This window comes from Athene cunicularia (assembly GCF_003259725.1).
Source record: "Athene cunicularia isolate RWA chromosome 1 unlocalized genomic scaffold, athCun1 chr1_part2, whole genome shotgun sequence".
Taxonomy (NCBI): Eukaryota; Metazoa; Chordata; class Aves; order Strigiformes; family Strigidae; genus Athene; species Athene cunicularia.
In genome coordinates this window covers 309,475-333,549 of record NW_020799092.1, presented here as the reverse complement: position 1 = coordinate 333,549, position 24,075 = coordinate 309,475, and the positions used below count along the sequence as shown (strand labels likewise).

The 24,075-nt window shown below is 49.6% G+C and overlaps 1 protein-coding gene across 1 annotated transcript; it reads right to left on the bottom strand.

Annotated features, from left to right (window-relative positions):
* Window positions 1-10,189: 10,189 nt before the first annotated feature.
* TOM1 (target of myb1 membrane trafficking protein) lies at window positions 10,190-23,827 on the bottom strand. Its single transcript, XM_026868673.1, has 14 exons — window positions 23,746-23,827; window positions 21,972-22,050; window positions 21,677-21,826; window positions 21,430-21,564; window positions 21,028-21,174; window positions 19,897-20,013; window positions 19,303-19,436; window positions 18,603-18,636; window positions 17,932-18,040; window positions 16,766-16,886; window positions 14,282-14,357; window positions 12,071-12,130; window positions 11,686-11,722; window positions 10,190-11,596 (listed from the first exon to the last, which is right to left on the bottom strand). Exons 1-14 carry the CDS (start codon window positions 23,781-23,783, stop codon window positions 11,448-11,450), a joined length of 1,386 nt encoding a protein of 461 aa, XP_026724474.1. The 5' UTR covers window positions 23,784-23,827; the 3' UTR covers window positions 10,190-11,447.
* Between the last annotated feature and the right edge of the window lie 248 nt (window positions 23,828-24,075).

Here is a 24,075-nt window from a genome sequence, read left to right as displayed (position 1 = left end):
GCCTGGGGAGGAGGGGGAAGGACTGTGGCATCTTCTGTCTGTCTGTCCTCTCTAGTGAGTCCACTCTGGGGCTTTGCTGATGGGTGCTGCTATCCAGGCTGCGTGCCTCACATGTCTTCCTGTCACTGCATCCACATCTGGGTTTGTCCTGTAGGTTAGGAAGCTGTCCTGACAGAAATATGTTTCTGCGCTTGTTTTTCAGCTCAGGAAGACATCTGGCCTGCGGTGCAGCACTCGGGAAGGATTACTCAGCGATTCCGCTCTGACTCAGCCCAGACTTTTCCTGTCGTGCTTTTGTCTTTTAAAGCAACAGTGCCTGTTAGCAAAAGCTGTCATGTTCTACTCTACCCCATGCCATTGCAGATAACTTGCAGCTGGCTTGCTTGTTTTTCTGTACGGCAAAATAAATGTATCAGGATGTCTTAGTCTTTAGTGTGACAAAGCCCCAAACATCCCCTGAGAGATGGCTGTGGTGTGGAGTCCATGGGAGCACAGGGCTGCATGGCCAGTCCCACCTGAAAACATGCCATTTTGACCCAGGGATGGCCCTGAAATGAGCATTTCTCTCTGGCATTGCTCCTTAAAGCTCACATTTTCTGCCCTTTTCAGTGAGTCCTATTCTGACACATGAAGCTGGAGCACAGACTGAACCTGTAGTACTGGTGGAGGGATGTAGGAACTATATGAGAATATGAAAATGAATAATATTAATTGTATGAAATAATATGAAAAAAATCCAACCCTCAAGCTCTGCCCCTCTTTTCACCTTGGTTCTGCAGCTCTGCTAATGCATCCACTTCTTCCCCAAGGACTTTCTGGTTGCTTTTAGGTCAGTGCTTTTGTCCCCTGCCTGTCTGGCTTCTTCCAAGAGGCTGCATGCTTGGAGGCACTATAAAGGATGTATCCAAGAGGTCCTCCTCCTTCCTTTTCATCCAGGGTTGTGGTAGATGTAGATGTGAGACTGCAGGTAAGAGAGAGAGGGTGTCTAGTCATGTTGTGGCCATTTCAGGTAGGATACTTATTCCCAGGCAGAAGTCCTGGCTCATAACCACACTGCCCCAGGACACAGAGCTAATGTACCTCCTTCTGGATCTTGGGCCTTTACATTCTTCTGGGCTGGGGACAGGAGATAAGGAGCCTACTGCAGCTCACCTCTGCTGTGAGCTTTTCCTTAGGTGCAGGCAAGCAAGCTGTGCCCCATAACTGATTTATGCTGTCTGACCTCAAGCTGATATGGGTTACTTAGGATGCAGCAGCTGTGAGACTGCCCAGCTCTCCAGAAAGGTCCAATTGCCCTGCAGCAAGATGGAAGGGGAACCAAAAGTGGGAAGTGGGTGTCATCATTTTTGCAGTTACTGGCCTGGGGCATTTCTGGCCCCATTCAGTGCTCTGCAGCGAGAACTTGTATTGCTTCTGCTGGGCTGTTGCTATGTGCTGCGGGGCTGTTAATGACATTGAGTGTGCCAATGTGCTGGCAGAGATCTGTGAAGGACCATCTCTTCCCAGAAGCAAACTTGGAAAGCTGACACTTGAGAGTGATGCATGGGGGAAGGAGGTGTGTGCTTTTAGCAGAAGGAACAAACTGGCCCCCAGAGCAACTCATCCTGGGCATAGTGGGCCACTGGAAAGCTGAGGCCAGCCTTCATCCAGATCACCAGGAGATTTTCCTTGGGCCTCATTGAAGTGTCAGACCTGTAGTCTCCACTGTGCCTGCCAGAAGTCCTGTCATCTCCTACTCTTCCAGTGAGCAGCGGCTGGGTGGTGCCAGTACTCTTTGCTGTGAGGGTGATGTGCATGGGCACCAGTGAAACTGCCCAGGAGATTTCTAGCAAGGATGAATCAAGTAGCCTCAGGCAAGATATTTGCAAAAGTTCCTGTTGGGCTTAAAAGCCTCAGTCTGCACAGCCTAGCCCCTGAGAAAATGCTTCATCAAGATGGTGTAGATGAATGATTAACAATAGTGGAAAGTTATTGAGCGGTTTCAGTGTTTTCATCAGGGATATGAAAGTGGGGGATTTTCTCTTTATACACTTAACAGCCTGTTCTGACAACAGATTTATGGTCAGAAATGTCTAGTTACACAGGCAGTCATGGAGTGCCAAGTCAGCACTCCTGAACTGTTCCATGCTGGGCTCCAGCAGGCAGCTCCCAGCACCTCAGACTGGCTTGTCTTGTCGGGGAAGGCATCACCCAGTGAAAACTAGTGTTAGCTGGCTCCGAGGGGTTAATGGGTTCTCTGGGACCATGACACAGCAAAACACAGCCGCCTGATTTGTACCCAGAAAGCTGACTCAGTGACCAGGGCTTGCTGTGTAATAGCAGGGGGAACATAAAAGAACTTGCAATAACCACTTAAAAATGACTCACTGAAGAAGGGAGCTAGTGCCGGAGTACTCAGGGGTACTCTGTGGGTTAATTCGTGTTTACCGAAGGGAGATTTCCCAGCCCAGCCTGGCCCTGGCAGAACTGACTGTGCTCAGGGTGGCAAAAGGGGAGGTCAGGAGTGCAATGCATTGGAAATCCGCACGGGTAGTGCAGGCCCTGCAGCTCTCATCTGGGCTGGCACTGTTGATGCCTTTGGGAGGGTCCTCTAGATGGACATGGCTGTGCTGGGCAAACCCCCCACACTAGAACCCCAGAGACTGATGTGGTGGGAGATGAAGGTGCAGGCAGATTTCTTAAACATAAATGAACCAGCATGACAAAAATAGGACATGCAGATTACATTATGTATTTTTATAGATGTATGCATATATGCGTGCTGTGGCGCATGGGTGTCTCCAGTACATGGCTATAAGCAAGGAGAGAGCTCTGGGCTGGCTGGGAACAGAGCAAGGAGGAGGATGGAAAACAGAGAAAACACCCTGCAAGGCATATGCCTGCTTTGTGACCAGAGACCCAAGGTCAAGCAGCGACCTAAAGTATGAAGGAGGTCTTCAGGTTATGGGTACACTGGGCTGAAATTTTGAAGAAGGGTGCATAAAGCCCACTGTGCTCCTTAGAGTGTTGGTGGGGATCAACCCTGTGCCCTGCTGGGGATTTTCTTTGGGAGCAAAAGGGAGGTGTGGAAGGGAGTAGGGCAGAGTTAGCAAACAAAAATCCCATTTGTGTAAATATTTCAGTCCATGCCGCCTCCTTTGTTTCAGTGCTACTGCTGTGTAAAACAGTGTGCCCTGACTGCAAAACAGGTCAAACTCTAAAAATCTGTATTTGAAAGTCACACATATGCAGCAAGAAGGACCTTGTGCCACAGCTCACACCCCTTTTTCAGGAAAGGGGAGGAGATGGAGCTGGAAACCAAGTTTTGCAAACAGTGAGACTCAGACACCCCCTGCGCAAGTTTCCCAACTACCCCTGCGTGGTTCCCTGCCCCTGGGGTACTGGAGACGTGGCCTCCTCCTGTGAGAGCTGTGCAGCCAATGTGCTGTGGGCAGCTGGGGCTGGTTCTGGAGATTTCTCTAATTGTCCAGAGAAGTGGGACCAGGGCCAAGAGCAGCAGCTGCAATCTCAGGGCGGTGTGCAGGAAACCACTCAGTAATAAACAGCCTCACGTGGGCCCTGCACCACTGTGACTCAGCAAAAGAGCCCCTGCACCACAGCCTGAAATCTTTACTTAGCAATATGGGGTGGCCCAGCCTGACCTTGACTCAGCAGGACGCCCATGCTGGGGAAAGGGTGAGTCAGCATTAGCCGGAGGCAGGCTGCGAGGTTTTAGGGCTCACACAAGAGTGGGGAGTCCTAGGGGGACGTGTGGCATCACTGGCAGCTGCAAAAATCCCCCCCTCCAGCTGTGCTTCCCAGCCCTCTGCAGCTGCACTGGGTAGGCTGGGAAAGGTGGTAAAAGCTGGTGTCCCAGGTCGGGAAGGTTGCACACCTCACTGACCCAGGGACACAAAGGACCCTGTGGCCATCTGTCCTGGGACCGGGACAGTCCCTGCTCCTTGTGGGGGGAATCGAGGCATGGGAACACTGCTCTCTGGGGCTCTGCATGGGCGCCTGGCTCCACCTGTGCTGGTGGAAAACACCAAACCGAGGAGATCTGGTTTTCCCACTGGGTATGGGAATGAGTTTATTTTAGAGGCTGGCATGTGGAGTGTGCCAAATTTAAGTAGCTTACCCAGGGTCATGCAGGGGGTCTGTGGCATAGCCTGTGTTCTCTCTTCCCCCTCCCTTTTTCTTCACTCACTACCAGGACAGGCAGGCAAGACTGTATTTACCCCACTGAGCTGCTGTCTGTTTTGAAGGGGTGATGGCTACAGGCTAACAAGAAAAAATAAGCCAAAGAAGGGTTAGCAAGGGCAGATACTTCTTCAGAACCCTTTGTTTAGGGGTAGAGTGGGCTCAGCGTTGCAGAGCCCTATGCACCACAGTCCTTATGGACTGCAGCTGCTAGTGTAAAAGAGCAAGAACATGGGCCTTTTTGAGGAGGCCTTCCCTAGCATCCCAGGCACTGGGGAGCTGGAACTGTCGGCTCTGTGTGGCAAAGACCCCCTTTCTATGCTCAGTGCCAGCACATCAGGATGTTGGGGCTGCTGCAGGTCTTAAGCTAAATACTCATTAACAAGAGCACCTGGGCAACATGGGACTTGGAGTGTTCAGCTGCCAGGTGTGATTTGGCAGAGGCAAGAGGGACCAGAGGTGCTTGGAATGGGGTAAGCCACCCTCTTGTCGCTCTGCTGGAGGTGGTGATTGATGGTGTGACTCGCTGCACAAAACATGTCCCTGCCTGGAGGCAGCAGGGACAGGCAGAGGGGCACTGCTGGCAGCAGATCACCCATACCCTGTTTTTTTTTTTTTCTTTTTCCTATTTGGGCTGAAATTGGCACCGATTATCTCCCACTGAGACTGGTCTGGTATTTAAGGCCCTTTATTTTGGTGAAGGAGCTAAATTTACCATTGAAGTGCCTCACAGCAATTTTTCTAAACACAGATTTTCCTGCTGCTCTATGCTGGTGAAAGAACTTCCCCTAAAGCTGCAGGAAAGAGATGTCATTGCCTCACCCCACTAGCAAATTCACCTTGTGCCTGATTCATGCTTTTCTGCTGAGACTGGCCAGGAAAACACAGCATCTGGAGACTGGCACATCCTGCTTTTCTGTGCCAGGAAGGAATTACTGATCCCCCCTGAGAAAAGCCCTGCTGCAGAGCCTGTCTCCCCGGGGGTCTCCTCAACAGGGTTGACCCCCCAGCCTTGCTTTGCAGAATGAAACACCCCTGTGCCCCCTGGCCAGGGTCTTGGTAAGGACCAAGGTCCAGCCCCACAGAAATGCTGCTGGATGCAGTGTTGCAGCAAACTTCTCCTACTCATCTGGAGCAATCCTGTCACCCCTCTTCCTTCTCTATCCTTCTGACTGCTGGTGACCCCCCTGGGAAGGGGAAGTGAATCTGCCCACTTGTGCAGTCCAAGCCCATGGCAGTTCCTGTGTACCCTCACAACAGAGAAGATTTTGTAAGGATGATGCAGATAGGGAAGAGAAAGCTTTTGCTTGTGAACCTGAACCCCTGAAACCCCATTCCCTTGCTCAGGTTTCACCGGTCACTGACTGTTGCATTTAAGGTAACGAATTAATTTGGTAAGAGATGAATCCCCTTGCGTTCTAGCTGGTCCTCAGAGGTTAGAGGGGCCAGGGGCCACTGGACTTATCTCTTCATAGGTATGCCAATTATGGCCGTAACTATAGGCCTGACACCAGATACATGAACAGCCCATATGCTGCAGGTCCAGTTGCATTCAGGAGAAGCAGTCAGGTTCACAGATAGTACAGTTTATTCTTATGCAACATCTACAGATTCTTTGAAATTGCCTACGATAAATGCACAAACTGTAGGCTGGCTCTATAGCACTACACACAAAAAACGATTGCAGTCACACACACTCAATTCCTGAGTAATCACTCGGTGTAGCCACGGGCCCAAATCTTACCAAAAGGCATCCCTTCTGTGGGGGGTGAGGAGCACAAACCTGTCAATCTGTCCCTCTGATTTGGTATTGGACTATTGTCCCTCTGAGTTAGGTACAAACTTGGGGTAGTATTTATCTAAGTATGTATGTGTCAGTGGGTGGAACTGTGGCCAAGTCATTGTTTCTTGAGTACCAGCACAGCACATTCCTTGGTGCCAGCTGTGCACTTGTTTTGTGGGAAAAGAGGAAGAATGAGAGATAAGGTCCACAGCGTACTGCAAAACAGTCCTTGAGAGAAGGGGAAGAGCAGGACATAAATCTGCTTAGTCATGTTAAATGTCCCTTGAGAAGAGTGGAAGAATGGGACTGTACAGTCTCCACCTTGCTTTGCATTCCTCCTTGGTGCCACGGCAACACAAATCACTGGATGTCCATCCTGTCGTGTTTGTTATGCGCACCGTGTGTTAAGGAAATGTGTGTTTTGCAGATTTTCCGCTGTTTTGCTTTTCCCACACTTCCAACACTGACACAAAGCAACAAGGACGCTTGTTCACTCAACACACAGAGGAGCTGCTAGGTGCTGTGCAGGACGCTCTGGGTGCCCTAAAAGCCAGGGGAGAGAAGGCAAGTCAACGACAGATAAATCTCAGGGATACCAACCACCTTGGCATCACCCTGGATGATCCTCCTCGTTGCTGCCCACTGGGTTGTTGGTGTATGTCCCTTCCCAGCATCTCTGTCTGCCCTAGGCAGCACCACTAGCAGTGATCTGAAGGTAAGGGGAAGTGGCTTTATCCTCATTTTATGAAGGAAGGAGGAATTTTGTTATCAAAATAAGCTTTGAGGAAGTTTTGACGTGGCAGAGCAACATGAAAGTCTTGTGGGTTGGAGAACAGCCTTCCCAGTGTTCTAGCCTGGGACATTTCTGTGCTGATTTGTGAGATGATGCAGTGGGAAATCAGGAGATATTTTTTGTTAACCACTCTTTGAAAACGAAGGAATTCATATACTGTTTGGAGGTTGTAGTGGGTAAAAGAGAAGCACGTATTTTTTTGCCTCTGTGAATGCTATGCTGGTATGCCAAGAACCACACAACTCAAACCATGGAAATTCTCATCAACTTTTAGCATATATTTAATTTTTAGAGATGTTGAACAACTCTGACCCAGTACAAGGAAGTTATGCCTTTCTTCAGCTTACATAGAAACTGTTCTGGGTCATGCAAAATATCCATCCAGGTCAGGATCCTGTTCCCAGTGTGGTTAGATGGATGCTTAGACACAGTGCAAGCACTCCTTCCCGTCCCCTGTGCAGACTCAACGCGTGAATGCAGGCCCTTGGAGAGTTGCTGTGTGAGCCTGTGCTGGTCTAGTGGTTGGACCGTAATACGGAAAAAATCACTATGGTTGCACAGTGGCTAAGCAGGTCGAAGTGAAGCGAGAATTATCCTCTACAGTCGGTGGAGCTCAGGCTGAGTGTGTGAGGGACTACAGCCATCTGGCGGTCAGAAACCAGAAGGCAGTGTTATTTCTGTTTAAAATAGCAACATTAGAAAGCACTTTTAACAAGGGAAAGGCATTTAAAGGAATTCTTTACAGTGGTGTAATTTTATTTTTTTATAATCATAAAGCAGTTTTTGCCCATGCAAAACTCCTGGCCTCTACTTAAAATGATCCCTTGCAGACCTGCCAGTTTGTTTTTTTTTTCCAAGTTACTCATCAAAGAAACCTTGCAAAATTATTCAAGCTATTACTGGTATAATCTATAGCAAGTATGACAGTATTAATTTGGTCATTGAAAGATTACATGCTCTCATCCCCATTCTTCATATTTTCAGTTGCTTGGAAAAAAGATACGTCATTCTTGTTGGATAAATCTCTGCACTGTGTGGCCCACAGTGAAGACCACCATGACCATGGCTGGCTGTGTGGTGGGGAGGGGACAGGCTCACCCGGAGGGCCATGAGCAGCACTCTGAGTTTTCACCTGTTGGTCATCGCTTCAAACTGACCCTACTTGGCAACCACCAAAACCTCTTCCCACCTGTTCACCTCATGATGAAAATAGCTGTGAGCCAATTCCCTTGCGCTCAAGTAGGGGACAGTCCCCTCTCAGCTTTGCCAGCTCCTGTGCCAGCTGCCTGGGGAGGAAGAAAACAAAGTGAGAGTGGAGAAGGAGTCCTTATCTCAAGGTGGGCTCAGGGCATCCCAGGGGCAGCAAGGAGGAGCTTGAACTCCCCATAGTTGGGGTATATGTTTGTGGATAGCTTTGTTTCTCTTTCAGAGGAGGCTGCAGGCAATGCACTGAGGAGGCTGGAGGCACTGAAAGCTTTAAGAGCTCGCTGAGGCACAAACCTATGTTGTGGACAGACTGGTGTCCTTCGCAATTGCTGACTGGGCACCAGAAACCCTCCCTTTCCAACAGCCAGGCAGCCTGAGTCCAGGCACTGGCAAGAGGGTTTGGCATCAGACCCCTTGCTCTGGAGGCCCTTCTGGCCCCACAATTGTAAACCCCACCATCCCGGGCTCCATCATGCCTCTGCTCTTGCTTCCTCTCCTGCAGGTGTTCCAGGAGGGGAAGCTCAGCATTTGGCCCTTTTGCCTTTCCTCCTTGTTCTGCTTTTCTGTTGAGACTCAGAGAAAGGAAGCTGCAGGGGCTCTCAGCCCCTTGTGTCTCAGCTCAGAGTTCTGTCTCACAGGAGATGAGGAAGTTTTTCACCTGCAGGTCTGCAGCACTGAGGCGATGCTGTGCTGGCCTGGAGCTCATGGTCTCTTGACTTCAAGGGTCCTCCTGTGGGCTGCAGTCCCATCACAGAGCCTTTGACACAAGCTCTTCATGCTCTAGCTGGGGTGGCAGGGAGGTGCTCTCCAGGGAGCTGAGTTTGACTGGGCTTGCTGTGGAGTGGCAGCAGAGACCAGAGCCAGCACTACATGGGCAAATCCAGCCTCCACCCAGGTTTCACTTCTAGCATCTGCTGGGACAAGGATGCTTTAGGGATTAAAAAAAACCAACCAAACAAAAAAGGAGGATATTTCAGGAAACTGTGACTGTAGTAAAAATGGACTTGCAATAGAGGTCTTCAGCTGTGCCACTCCCCAGTGTTTACCTGTGTTTGCCGCATGAAACCCTCATGCAGTTGGTAAGGCGGAAACCCATGGCTCTTAGGCTATGTTCTTCGGAAAGGAAGTACTTTGCACACTTCTTTCGATCTAAGCTTGTCTTAGGTGAGGAGTGGCAGTCCTATTGCACGGTGAAGTCCTGATGCAGAACTGGCTTCAGGAGGGGGAGTAGCTCAGAGACTGTTTAGCTTCAGGTTACCTCTGCAGAGCCACTCATGCACTCATGAGCAAGATGGGGCAGGATGGGCAAATTTTAGGCTCATTAGCCTGGGCTTTCCCCTCCCCACCACCTCCAGAAGACAGCATACACACCCCGGTTTGAGGACTGCTGCTCAAAGAGGGTTATATTATAGATATAATACCACCTAGTTCAGAAAAGATGTGGGTCTCCCCTGGTTCCTCCTAGAGGCATTGGGAATGCAATAGAATTGGAAATTAGAAATGGGACAAACTGTCCAAGAATAGTATGTGCTGTCTGTCTTGGAATGCTGAAGAAGACGCAAAGCCTCCTCCCATCCCACAATTGCTTACAGAGGAGGAAACCCAGCACCCTACTTTTCCCAGCCCTCCCACCACCAGCTGCAGACTTGCTCTGCTCACAGCTCTTACCCTCAAGCCTGAGCTTGGCAGAGCCGATACTGCAGTGCAGGCATGGGGAAAGGGAGGTGCTGAGGTTTGGACAACTTCAGCTATTTTAACTCCTTCCTACAAGTCTAGGGCTCAGATGACACTTCTGTTCAACCTCCTTTTAAGAATCCTTCCCCCAGCTCCCACTCAGCTGGACACCAGGGGATGGCATGGGGACAACTGAGGACACTGTGGATACCAGACAGTCTTTTCATAGCAACTGTATTTCTTGAATGTCTTTAAGTGATTTGGGCTGTGAGGTGGGTATTCTGATCTGGTCACAAGGCAGAGAGGGAAAGGAGAGGAGGTAGCTCACCCTCTTGCTATTTTGAGATGGGCTGTGGTCCCATCCCCTGGTGATTGTGCTCAAAGGCAGCGAACACCTGCCTTGGTTCGCAGCACCCTCGGCCTCCATGCCGTGCCTCATCTCAGCACCACAGTGCCCTTGCTTTTCTGTGGAGAGTTAATGTGGCTGCATGGTTGCACTCCTCCCCCAGGGGGCACTCCCCTCCCCATGCCAGCACAGAGAGTTCACATGTATCTTCAAGGGAGGCTCAAGACTTTGCTCCTTTAATATGCGATAAAAAAAGGCAATTCTCCCACGCTCAACAAGAAATACCACAAGCAGGAGCCCCAGGCTTGGTACCGTCCCCCTGGCTACGTTTTACAATCGGGCAGCGTGTGCGATTTGCTCAGAAGGGGTTTTCTCCCCATGTGCAAAGGAGCTCCTGGCTGCTGCAGGGCTGCTTTGCTGGCATGAGATGGCAGATGTCTCAGCTCACCTCTGCTCACCAGCTGAACAAGCTACCCTAGCAATAGTGTCGATGTAAGGGCCCCCTGCTTTAGGGACCACAGCTCTTCAGCCCCAGCACATGTGGTTACTCTGAGGGAGTCTATAGCACTGGCCTGATCTGAGCCTCAGAGAGACTCCCCACACTACAGCACAATGTTGTAGAAGGCATCAGTGGAAGTGAGAGAGGGAGGTGGGATCGCATTAGGGAAAGAGAGGAGAAAAGTATAATAATGGGAGAATTAAAGAGATTTAATTAATTAATAGAGAGTTTGCTGAAGGCACATCCTACCCCCTAGCAGACAGCCCCTTCAGCCTGGGGTACTGCTCGCAGCTCAAGCCCTCTGTGCAGCGAAGGGCTTTGGTAACTGGCTGTCATGCAGTGGAAATATTTGGGCTGTGGGTAGGGTTCTGGATAAACTGATGGGGAGGGAGAAGAAAGGAAGAGGAAGAGGTTGTGAGTGGGAAGGTGTTTCATACCACAAGCACTTGTGCAAGAGAGACTAGAGTGACAGGGCCCCTCTACCGTTAGTGTTCCTCCTGCCACCTGTAGTACTTCGCATTCCCATGCTTTCCAGTCTAATAGTGGCAGGCGGAGGGCTGGAGATCCATTCTAGAGATGGGGTGAGGAAAGAGGCAGGCAGGAATGACTTCAGCAGCAGACTGCAGCCTCTCCTGCTTCTTGGGCAAGATCTCTAACTACCTCACTGTAGAGGAGGATGGGGAGTTTCTTCCGCTTTGCCCATGCTGTACCAAAAAAAAAGCCCACTGAACTCTCACATTCTCTAGCAGCTTTGAAAACCCCCTTCACAAATCTATTGTGTGACATCCCTAAACACAACAAAGATTATCTGAAATCAGAAAGCAGCTTAAAAATAAAAACAATGCAAAGGGAAAACAGGAAGAGAGCGGAGGAAGGGGACAGAGTCCTTCCCCTGATGGCCCCTGGTCAGAGGCAAGCAAAACAGCACACACAGCTTCTTGCTCCACAGCACACCAGTCCATAGCATTCACAAGGCAAACATAGCATCATCTTCCTTTGCTTGCTTCCGATGATGACTGGCAGCAGGAGGTGAGATGGATGTCCCTGCTGAGGAGCTGGACAAAGTGGGGAGACTGTCCGCAACTTTTGCTCGCTCTTCCAGAAACTTGTCAAACTCTGTGGCAAGAGAAGAGCAGAGCATTAACAAGGAGGGAGGTTTGTGGAAGAGCCTGGAACAGCTCAAGGGTTTGGCTGGCAAGTCTTACCTTCACTGGTGACACCTTTTGCATCCTCTGACTCTCCCTAGGGAAGGAGAAGGGCATGGTTAGAGGCAAGGTAGACAAAGGCACATCCACAGATGTGGTTCTTCATCTGCATGGAGAGAGACAGGACAGTGCTCCCCCCAGTTCTGCAGTACAGACATGTTAGAGTGGCCCTGAACCTCAGTTCATTAGCTATGACTCCCAGAAGGCTAATTATACTGGTGTGGTATCCCAAGCCCCATGTCCTTGGCTTTTCCTGCCCTGCTCCCTCCGAGCAGCCTGCACCACACATTAAGCAGTGCCAGTGCTGTTGTACACTGACTAAAATCCAGCCCTGCAGGCAACTCTGGTAAGACTGCTGGCTCCAGGAAAGCAGCCCCTCACTTACCACATCAGTGGAAAGCCACTTTTCTATGTCTTCCATGAAACTGGCTTGGGGAACTGGCACCTGGGACAGAAAGAGAGAGAGAGATGAGGCCAAGAAAAGAGAGGATGTTCCAGGAAACCCACTCTGCAAAGGGAAAGCCCAACCCAAAAGCTAACCCTCTCACCCCACCATTCAGTCAGCTCAGGCCCTTCCAAGTCCAGCTGGTGCTGCTGGAAAGCTCTCCCAGCTACCACTGCCACCATTCACCTACTTCCTCTGCCCCATCCACACGTAGACACAAAGAGTTTCCAGAATACCCATAATCAAAAGTATCTAGGGTTTGATGCTTGGCTTTGGGGTATTAGGATTGGACCAGGCTTTCCATTTTGGTGAGGACTCACTAGGTGCAAATCGGCTGCTTGTGTTAGGCAGCCAGAGAACAAGAGACATGCTTTTCTCCCACCTCCTCCCTTCTACAAACCAATGATGGTCTGATGTCAAAGACTGCAATGCTTAAGATATCAGGTGTGCCAGGTTTGGCACCACATTAAGGAGGAAACACACCTGCCACGAAGTGATTACCTGGTAGGATCATGGAGCACAACAGGATTTGACATCTCACCAAACTACATAAACAGACCCATCAGAGAAAGTCCTCTGCAAATGAAGTAAATTTTACTTCCAGTAGGTATGAGGCTAGCTCAGAAGATTTCATGTCCCTGGCCAGTTCAACAAGCAAAGAGACAGTATCCTAGTGGACAGGGGATAACCTTGAAGGAAACCAAGTCTAATTCAAACCCCAAATCCTTTTCTCTAGTCACGAGCTCCTGAACAAAGCTGAGCAAGGAGCAGCCCTTGCTAGAGGCTCCACAAGTAGAAGCACGAGAGAGTATTTGTGGGAACTTATTTATTAGTCTCCTAATACATATAGCTCCCTTGCACTCAAGAAAACAGCAAGACCAAGAAAAAGAGCAATCCTTTCTTACCAAGGACAGGCAGATTTCCCCAAACCAAGGAGCAAGTTCAGATAGCAAACCAGAGCTGGCTTATGAATGAATGGGGATGGAAGAGGATGTGTGAGATTAGGAATTTCAAAGTGAACTGGCTTTGTCTACCCAGAGAGGAGCTCTTTGGGGTAGAAATGCAATCAAGCCAACTGGACAGCATGTGAGGAAACTTCCTAGAGCAGACATCAGTCTGGGCAGTGCCGATTTCAGGAAGACAGGCTAACAAACTTCAGACTTGGGAGTGTGTCAAAGCCTCAGTGTGCCTGAGGGGATGTAATTGAAGGAGTTCCTGCTGCCAAAAGACCAAATTCAACAGCCTGAAGGCTCAAACACTTTAGCTAGAGGAGAAGGCCTTGAACAGAGTAAAAGCCAGAATGTGTTTTCCTCCAAACAGGGCAGCTCATGCTGAGCAGGAGAGGCTGCAGGGTGAATGAATGGTGGCAGCCTTCCTCATGATGCTACCAGCTAGTCCCTCTGCCCCAGGCACCCACCCCAAAACAGGCCATCCTCTAGCTCCAAGAATGGCACATGCTCTCTTGGCCTCCGAGCTCCTAGGATTTCTTCCTACAGACATGTTTACTTAAGGAAGGACTGACACTGCCTGCTTCCATTCCAGCCCTGGTCTCCACACCTGGCCCAGACCAGGGTTGCTTCATTTCAGTTTGAAGTCTCCACTGATGTCTGCTGTGCATCCTCCCATGCTGTGCCAGCACCACCTCTAGTTCAGCAGCCCCAGCCTCCTTCCTCCCTACTGGCGCTCCATGATCTCACCATTCCTTGCTGCATCATCCATTTAGTCAGTTGAGCTCCATCACTGGAGGCACCAGACTCCCCCAGGTTGAGAGGGCTGGTATTGTGAAGGGTGAGGGAGAGGGGAGGCAGTGGGTTTAGAGTGGGGGAAAGAATAGACTGGTGGCCTACTTCTCTGATTGCAGAGAGAAGGCAACTGGATTTGGAAACCTGCTGAAGAGGAATAAAAAAAACATTTCCAGGTGAAAATTTCACTGCAGATATAAGGAGACCATCCTGTTACTGACAGAGTCAACCCCAGACTTTCAATAGCTCCCCAGCTCTGGGGTTTAAAGAATGAATTATATAGCCCAGATGGGAAATGCAGGTTGGTGGAGATTGGGAGTTATCATCAGTCATGTTAAACAATTGATTTTTTCCAAACTTGATTGTTTCTCATTCTTGAAGATGCACTAAAAGCTCTGTGGCCACTTACTGTTCCTGTGTTCTGCTGCCGGGCACCCAGGGCACCAGCGAGTCCTTTGGAGGCTTGGGGATCTTCGTACTTCACCCTGAAAGCATGAAGTTAGATAACACACAAACTGATAAGATGCCTGAGAGTGAAGAGCAAGAACTCCTAAACATATATTCAGTGATTCTGATTGCACAACTTTTCATCTCTTGTCATTCTGCTCCCAAGAGCTTCTAGAAAGGTGTGAAAAACTCCTACTAAAGGTGTAGCCCACCACAAACCAGACTAATCTAGTCACTGCAACATCACTGTGAGATACCACAGGATAGCCCTGGCACATGACAGGAGGATGACAAGGCATCATATGAAAACCATCCAACAGATTACAGAGCTAGGCGCATCAACCATGACACTCATCTTCTCTGGGGTTGACTATGGAAGAGAGATAGCTAACACAGACTGACCAGAAGATTACAGCTACTTCAGAAAGGATTCAAGAAACAAGACCCTACATACTCACCTACCTTCACAGTCACAAACACAGCTCAAAAACATCTCTTTAATCAATGCCACTCAAGAACTGATGGTGGCAGAGACTCACTGGTCTATGCTACATCACAGGTGAGACTGGATGATCAAAAGAGCCTAATGCTGCTTCAGGATCTCCAAAATGCACCATTACAGCAACCTCTTTCCATACACAGACACATCTCATCCATAATCTCCCTCATTCCATTTCTGTGTCCCCTCTAGGCTGCTACCACACATGCTAATACCACACATCACCATTTGATCCATGCAGAGTGAAGAAAAGAGTCCGTCCCTGCTGAGAGATTGAAGCCTCTCCCAGAAACTCTCTGCAAGTCTCCTCTCCAGCTGCTCCCAGGCTCCTTTTCGCAGATCTGGCAAACCATCAAGCAGAGCTGTTTTTATTGGGGGCCAGGGGCTTGGGCCACTGGCACTCAAACTTTTCGAAGAAGTGCTCATCAGTGAAGGGGCCACTGTGGACAATGGCATCAAGGATGAAGTACAACGCTGCTATCATGCCACTGATGAGGAAGAATGGCAGGAAAGGTTTCAGGTGTTTCAAGCACTGCTTCACCGAGGCACACATGGAGCATGGGAAGGTCAGGAACAAAACTCAGCAGCCCTGCCTGTGTCTCCTGCCAGGAGCAGCAGGGCAATGGGTCTGTTCAGATGGAGGGAGACACTGAAAGTGGATGCTGGTGAGTGAAATATGAAGCCTGAGCCAGTGAGAGTAGAGGCTACCTGGCAGAAGTACAGCACAGGCAGATGAAGGGCAGTGAGGAATAAATAGAAGATGTCTCGTTCCTTGTGCAGAGATCCCAAGCCACAGTCTGTTAAGGAGTATGCCACAGCAGAGAGGATATGATTCCACCTCTGCCCAGATCTCCCCCAGCCTCCAATACTAAGCATGTAGTCGGGGCTTGGATTTCAACCCCAGATTGGGTGCTGTTGGTGCCACCGTTTTTGTCCTGGACTGCAGTGTCCTTAGGCAGCACACCCCACAGTAAAGTGGTGGGGAAACCCATGGGCAAAACACATGCAGTTGTGTGTAGGCCATGGGTTTCCCCACCACTTTTACCAGAAGCAGTCTGAGGCAGAGGAATGAAAGAGGACCTTTCCTTAAGAGACCTTAACTTGCTACTGCTCAGTTGCAGAACAAGGCACTCCAGTGGATGGAGATCAGGAACACAGGTCTTTGAGGACTGGAGAGAGCCATGTGCCTGTGGGCTCCACTGATGGAAAGCAGTGGGTGACTCTGATAGGCAAATCAGCCATAGTCTCTCAAGCCAAAGGGATCCAGTCAGCACAGCTCTTGTCAGCTCCTCCCAGAACAAAGATTCAGCAATCCACTCCTTGTGATGGAGACCTCTTCAGTTCAGCCAGTACTATGCAGACCAAACTCTTAATGCTTTACGCCAGGAAGTCTCAAATGCACTATGGAGGAAAAAACATCAGTCCTGCTTACCAACAGGGAAGCTGAGGCACAGAGCAGTGCCCTGCCTTGCAAACCACAACTGACTGCACACTTCCTGCACTCCAGTTCAATACTCTGCCATGAGGTTGCATCAATATTCAGTGATTCCCTAATTCAACATCATCCCAGTCAAGGCACATGAGTTCAGAGACAGACAAGAAAACTCAGCCAGTCCCACGCCACACCTTAATCTTCAGACACTAAGTCTGGCCAGCACATGTGGCACCATGGTCCACTGACACAGGGGTAAGGGACATGCGCACATAGAGGCCGCATCCTTCTTCCCATGACCAAGAAAACACTGTGAAGAGGAGGTGATGGCAGCAGGAAGAATGACTGGGAACACAGAAGTCATCCTACAAACACTGTATGTCAGAAGAGTGCATTTCTGTTGCATCCCACTGTCTCCCAGGAACTGCTGCCGGTTGGGGTCACAGCCCCAGTTGCCCTGAGCCCTCCCCCTTTGCAAGAAGGCAGGTCAGGACAGAGTGGGCTGCTATACTCACTCTCTGCGCTGCTCAGCCAGCGAGCTGCCACGGGTCAGGGCAAACATGTCAAACTCTTCTTCCAGCTTGCCAGAGGTGTCGAGGGAATGCAGCCCCGCGCTTACGCTGCTTGAGCCAAGGTCTGTGGGAAAGAGAGCAGGGTGAGCAGGCAGCACAGAGCAGTAAATGGAGGGCTGTGGGCTTGGAGGGTGCTAGGTGGAAAGCTAGCATCAGAACAGGATCAGCTGCTCTAGGCCCACTCTCTATCCTGCTCCTCAGCTGCAGCACAGTCTATGCATGTGTGCAGTGTCGTGGGTGAAGCAAGCAGTTTCTTCATCTGCTCAGCAGGTATTTTTAGCTCAGTCTCAGGCATCATCATCAATTTACTGTACTGATCCTGAAGGCTAGATGTTCCTGACCATTTAAGACAATAATTCCCCATAATTCCTCAAAATTCCTCAAAAATTCCTCAGAGGGAATTGCTCCATAACTTGCGGAAGAGGATAACCTGTGCTTCTGGGCAAGCACCTCTGAGACAGATGAGTAGATTTTCATGACTCAGGCATCTGAAAAACCCTAACTTAAAAAATATCTCAACTGGTTTGTCCATACTTGCCAATTTTCTGTAGCTGCATCAAAGCTGTACTGAATATGCTAACAGCTAGCAAAAGCTTCAGGCAGTGCTATGTAGTACATCTTGAGTAACTCTCAGGACCTCTCAGGCTTTCTGAGTAAACAACCTGTCAAATCCTGTGTTCTGAGCCCAAGATGCCATGGCTGCCTTTGCGGCACAGCTCAGCTACTTTTCTTCTCCCAAAATTCATTGGTCAGTCTGGCACCCACAGCAAGAGAGGCAACTGCACTGCTGCTAGGCATTGCAGAGGGAGTAACTTTCTCTTCTACCATGCTGGAAGGCTCTGTCCTCAGCCACAGTGTAATGCTGAGGTCCTTCATAAGTCATGTCCACCTCCTGCACAACATGAGGTGTGGATGCCAAGACATAATGCATGTGTGCCTTGGGGCATATACGAGTTTCTTCATGAGTTTATTAGTTGACAATACAACCTATTTCTTTAGGTTAGTTTACGAATGTGACTAAATAATTTTGGAAGGTGATTCAAGGGCCTGAAAGGATTCCCAGAACAGCACAGGAGAAGGACTGAGGGGAAAACTGCATGGTAACATACTAATTCCAGCCAGCTGAGAGGAGAGGTTGTTGGTGACTTCAGGCTGTCTCACTGCAGAAGGAGTACCAGGTCTCAGGTCAATCAAGCTGTTCTCTGCCTCATTTGGTGCCTTTGAAGAAAAAAAAAGGAAGATGATGGAGAGTTTCTGAAGCCTGGACACCCTGACCCTTCAGTCACAGCTCACTAACACTGGAGAGGGAAGTTCAAAAGATAGCAGTTGTGAAGCCTCTCCTTGTGAGACAGGGGACAGTGATCAGATAACTGGCTGGGAATAGTGTCCCAGGGCAGAATACACCTTGGTAGGCAGCCTCTGAGCTCTGCTGAATAACAGTGAGTAGGTTAAGTGCTTGGTTCAGAGAACAGGGCAGTGTGCAAAGGGAGGCTCATATGGGAACTGGTCCTCTCAGTGTTCAGTACTGGAAAATTGTAACTGCTGCTGGTCTGCTCTCACTCTTTGGGTGAGAGGAAGGCTCCCATTGGCAGGGAGGGAGAGGCTACCAGTGGGAACTGAGTGTCCTGCACACCAGTGTGACCTGGTGCAGCTGGGCTGGGAGAGCAAAGCCTACAGCTTGCAAGTGGGGCACACTGAATCTCTCTCCAGTTCAGCAGGACACTGCCAGACCTGCAGGATGCAAACCAAGCTGCACAGAGAGGCAGTTGATCCAAGTTACCTTAACAGGCTGTCCTGTCCGAAGACGCTCAAACCTGCAAGAAAGATGATGGGATTCATTTCAGTAGTGTATGCTTATTCACCCACAGCCCAAGAGACTTCTTATAAAGCTTGGCAGAGACTGCCCTTTCCTACATAGTAGAAAAGAAGGACAGTGGCTCAGGGCCCAATTCCCCCTCAAGACCAAAGACACCACAAGGCCCACAGAATTGATGCCTCCTTCTTGAAAGGTTGTGTGAGGAAGTTTCTTGTGATCCTCCAGAACTACTTCTAACCAAAATGATTCAAACCCAGCTCTCCATACAGACATAGGGACTAAATTCTCCAGACTTCATCCTAGATTAAAAGATGGGTTTGATAAAATGGAAGAAAAAAAAAAGGGTGCTGATCCCACCTGGGCAAGTCCTTTCTGTTCCTGTCTGCCTCAGAGCTAGAAAATCAGTTCTTTCCATGCAGTTCCGTCCTTCTTCTGGGTTATGCTACAGGGACATCTTCCATCACTAACTTACACAGCAGTTTTGAAGGGACAGGAATAAATCAGCATAAACTGAGAACTGTCTTTGTTCTCAAAGATGAATGATACAGGACTATATATCTTGAGCATTATACTCATGGGCAGGTCAAAAGGGTGGGATAGAAGGCCTTCAAGGGGCAGTAAACTCCTGTGGAAGAGCTGGGCAGAGAAGGAAGGAGAGAGGTACCTTTCATGGCGCAGAAACACATTGTTGAGGTTATCATTGATAAGGAGCAGTTCCTCAGTGAGTTGCTCATGGAGGACACGGGGAATCAGCTCCAGCACACGTTGCTGCATGGCTCTGCATGTCCGATTCAGCTCCTGCTCACAGCAAGGGGAAGTTACCACAAAGGTCAGTCTAAGGCTGAGCACTCACAGATTTGGAAGTCTGACTGGGACAGACAGACTCCAGAGGCTACTGGGATCTATCAGCAAGGGTTAATGGGCAACAGATATTGGTATGAGAGGTAAACTGAGTCTGAGCTTTACAGACAATAATTGTATGCTTCTTGTGTAACACATCACCCAGAAAGAAAGGCCTTTCTACAGGTCTACAAGTCCCCATGTGAGATGATTCCAGACTCAATAGTGCAACTTCCCTTAGCTGTTGAAACCCCGCCTTCCCTGTGACTCCCTTATCCCATCACTCCCTGATGATGACCACACTAAACTATCCAGTGCAACTGTTCTGCATGCTTGTCACACATCATGCCTCAGTCTATCAAGTCATTGCTAAATCGAGCTGCGTGTGCCAGCCCTCCATCCTGCCAATGTTCCTTACTTGCAGCAGCTCCAGGTCGGAAGGCTCAGCCTGGGACGGCAGCAGCTCTGTCAACATCTCCGACATGACCTTCATGTTCCCATTCACCACTTCCAGCTCACTGCGCAGCTTTCCAATCTGCAAAAGAGAGAGGAAGTGACAGCTCTGCCTGAGAGACTCAGGAGACAGCTAAGGTAGCTCTGCATGGCTGTGCACTACATGTGTGCGTGCATTCACAAAGCCAAAGGGAACCGCCACTGGGGAGCTCATTTGTCACTGCTCAGTTTGGCTCTCGGGAGCTTCTAGCAGAAGGAAGCTCCATTACTTACCATCAAGTTCATTTCCTGATAACAGATGCCAGGCCCTCACCTGAGATCTTTGGCAGCTAGCCTAGCCTTCATTTTTAATAGCTAGCACAGGCTGCTGTTATGATTCAAACCTCTTCCCAACTAGCAGCTTCTGTGTGGCAGCCACTCAAATAATTTCATTTCCAAAGTGATGTAAGAGAAGGAAAAAAAAGAATTTCCATTCAAAAGGCAAGTCTGGGCTAAGTGTGCAGTTGAAGCTTTATCCCTCTGGTTTCAGAAGTTGCTAATGAGCCTCCTGAGAACAGTTTCTAGCCTCTGTTCTGCAAGGGGATGCAAGCTACTGACAGCTGGAGGATTGGTACTGAACATGGTGTCATGAAGTCAGGGTGAGGAAGGAGAAAAGAGGATGGGAAACAAGTGAGAAAGCCCTGGCCTTTGGAAACCACATAGCCAGAGAGGGTTGATTCATATAGTCAGCAGTGAGGTGAGATAAACAAAGATGATAAGGAGGCATTTACTGAGCAGGCTTTTGCTGGTCAAAGACCTTGCTCAAAATCTCTGTGTCTCAGTTCCCCACTTCCCTATAGCCAGGAGATCCTCCCTCTACCTGCAAGCAGCCCTGCCTCAGAAAAACAGAACCACTCTGTGTCTCTGATATCCCAGCTCATCACCATGACCACAACGGAGCTCTGGGGAGCTCTCAAGGGACTGTGCTTTGAAGGAATGGCTCCTTGAAGACAGAGACTGGGGAAGGACCAGGACAGCAGTCCCAGAACAGTGTTTGTGAAACAGCCCCCAAATGCAGGGAGAGTCAGCAACATCACAGGGCTCAAGCCCAACTCACCTGCTCTGGTGTGGGTGTGATGGGTGCGTCACTGGATGTGCCTCTCCCGGTGGGCAGGGTGACAGGGTGGAGGATGGACTCTATCTGCTGAGGGGAGTTGACTGCAGGTAAGTTTTGTCCAGATTGGGAGTTGGAGCTATACACAGTCTACAGACAAAGGTGGGAAAAGTGACAGAGAGAAGGAGATGTTAGATACTCACAGCTGACAGGGCAGTATAATTAGGAGAGAAATGTTGATGGCAACTCCCCATTTGCTTTCAATAGCTCTTCTAGCAAAGAGGATGTCCTGGAGCTCCTCACTTCCCAGAAGCCCTCTAAATGCAAGCTAGAGTTCCTGAAGTCCCCTCATAGCTCCAGAATGGCAGCTGCCCAACATCCTTCTCTTCAGCAATGCTCCCATACCCTCTGTGGTGTGTGGATGGGTGACAGCATGTCCAGATCAGTCATGGGGAACTCCAGGCCCTTTCGTCTCAGGTCTTCATAGACAGCGACGACACCAGTCAAGTCCGGTGAGCTGCGGAAAGCATCTGCCCAGGACTGGGGAGAAGGAGACAGTACAGCCCATCATCATTCACAGTAGTCTTCTGTACAAACACCTGAACAGTAACACTCTCTGAATGGGCGCAGATGCTCATGCTTCTTGGCTCACCTGGATGAGGGTCAGCACCTTGTCATGCACTATGGCAGGTGGATTGTTCTTCGGCAGGATTGTTCTCACCAGGACACCTTCTACAAAGTCCTGGGTGGATACAAGGACATGGAAGCGATGGCCACAGTTTTTGACACATGTTTCCAGGACCTTCAAAGGCAATGAAGCATTAGCTATATCCTTCTCTGCCTACGTGTGTTCATATTGTTGGCTTTAGATACCCATGTCTTTTCAGTCAGGTACTGAGCTTTACAGCAGGATATCACAAAGCTGAGAAAGAGCCCTGACCACTCACCGTCAAAGCCAGCATAACTTCATGGAAGTTCTTATTGCCCACAATTCTCTTCTTAATGGCTCGGAAGGCATCTTTAGGTCTGCAGGAGAAATCAGATGAAGAAAGATCATCAGAAGGTTGAGATCCCCCTACAGAGAGGCAAAGCAAACGAGCCACTGGCTCTGTATGTCTCATATTCATCAGGTGACCCTCCCCACCATGTTTACAATGCAGCCTGAAGCATTGACTGGTAAAGCAGCTTCTGCCTGTGGTTCTGCAAGAGGAGCAGGGTCCTGCTAATGAGTGCTATTAATGAAACTGAGGCCTCTGTGCCTCTGTGCTGTGTACAACTTAAGGTGTACAGGACACAACAGAGCAGAGTAAAAGCAATGCTAGAAATGCACTACTTGGGGGCAGAGCAAAATCCCATGGCAGAGAGGAAATAACGAAAAAGCCTGGTATGGCTCAAAAACATGAAGGAGAGAGCAAGCTGCTGCAATCCCTGTGTTTCTCAGAGAGAAGCTGTTTAACAACACTTCCCTGGAGGAAAGGAGGCTAAAAAGGAGCAAGGCAGATACAGTGGCAAAATCTTGTCTATGCTGCAGGTGGGCAAGAGAGCAGCAGCATAACATGGTATCCTTAACCATTCTGAAAGGAAAGAAGCACCTTGGTCTCAGCTCACTGTGGTCCTGGGAGAGGGCACTAATGAACCAACATGCTCTGGCAGAGCACAAGGAAGAGAGTCTGGGCTGGAAAGAGAAGCAGTGCTGGATGAGAAAAGTGGGGTGGAGACACTGATGTGATAAGGAAGGCAGGAGTGTATTGGCCCATGGGGTAGCACGGCTGCAACGGACGGGCATTACCAGGGCAATGGGAGAGCTCGCCATGCCAGGAGGGTTACAGCTGTTATCAGGCACCCAGAACTGAGACACCAAGTGGCCACAGCTCAGGACTGAGAACTGTTGGCAGAGACAGGCGTATTTGCACCATGGGGATAGCATGGAAAAGAAGTGGTCACAGATCTGTGAGTAGAGATGTTTGTTTGACTTTGTTTTCATACAGCTGTGAAGCTGAAAACTGGGCTTGCTAATCCTCTGTCAGCATCACTGTGGGGTAGAACAGCAGGAGTGAAACCTACATTTTGTATTCCATGTAGCACCTTCTTTTTTACATGCTGCTCTTGACATCTCCACTGTGAGAAGGAGCAATCTCTCTCTCGCATTCACTGGCAAATCCCCAGGTCCAGAATTAACAAGTCTGGCAGACTTCTGAACATTTCCCCACAGGAAGAGGGAGACGAGGACTCCCCTACCCACTTTATGCATGTCTGAGTGACCGTACATGAAAATACCTGAGAAGTGAACCTCAGCAGGACTTGCAGACAAAGGACTGAACAGCAGCCTGAGAATTTTCTCTCTCCTCAGTCATGAGCCTACAGATTTTTACACTCCCAGAGAGAGGTGTATGAAAGATAAATAAACTGAACTGAAGAATGGCAAATATGCCTTTGGGAGATGGGAGGCAGCGTGGCTTGAATCAGGGTTTCTCTGGGGACCCTGAAGGCCTGTTTGAATGGCTCCCACTGCTCACAGAGATTACAGGGAAGCATCAAAACAGATGCTCTGACAGCTCTGCTGTGTCTCTAGGTCTCCCAGCAGAATCTTGTCTAAGGGACTGTTGGGAAGGGTAGCTTATTACCTCCACCAGTGCATGCTACCACTGCAGCCTAGCGATGCAGTGTTACAGGGTGTGCTGGGATCAGCTGCTGGATGTGTACCCTTGCCAGCTCCCTTACCCTTCTTCAGTCTCATTAATGATGTCGCAGATCTCCATGTTGAGAGCCCAGTCCTCGCTCCGCAGGGACCCATCGGTAGCTCTCTCTGGAAAATAGAAACCAGGACACCGCAAGGCTAAGAGCAGCCCTGGCACTCTCATGGGCTGCTGTTCAGCTGTCAGGACACCTCAGAGCCCTGCCACCTTCTCCCTGACTTCCACCACAACACGCAGGGAGGTGAATCTGTCTGCAAAGTCCAGGCCACCAGGTGCTCTGCGCTACATGTCACCACCACAAAGCTCAGAGCTGGCCAGCACTGGGACCCGTGGTTGCTCAGTGTTGCCACTTGTG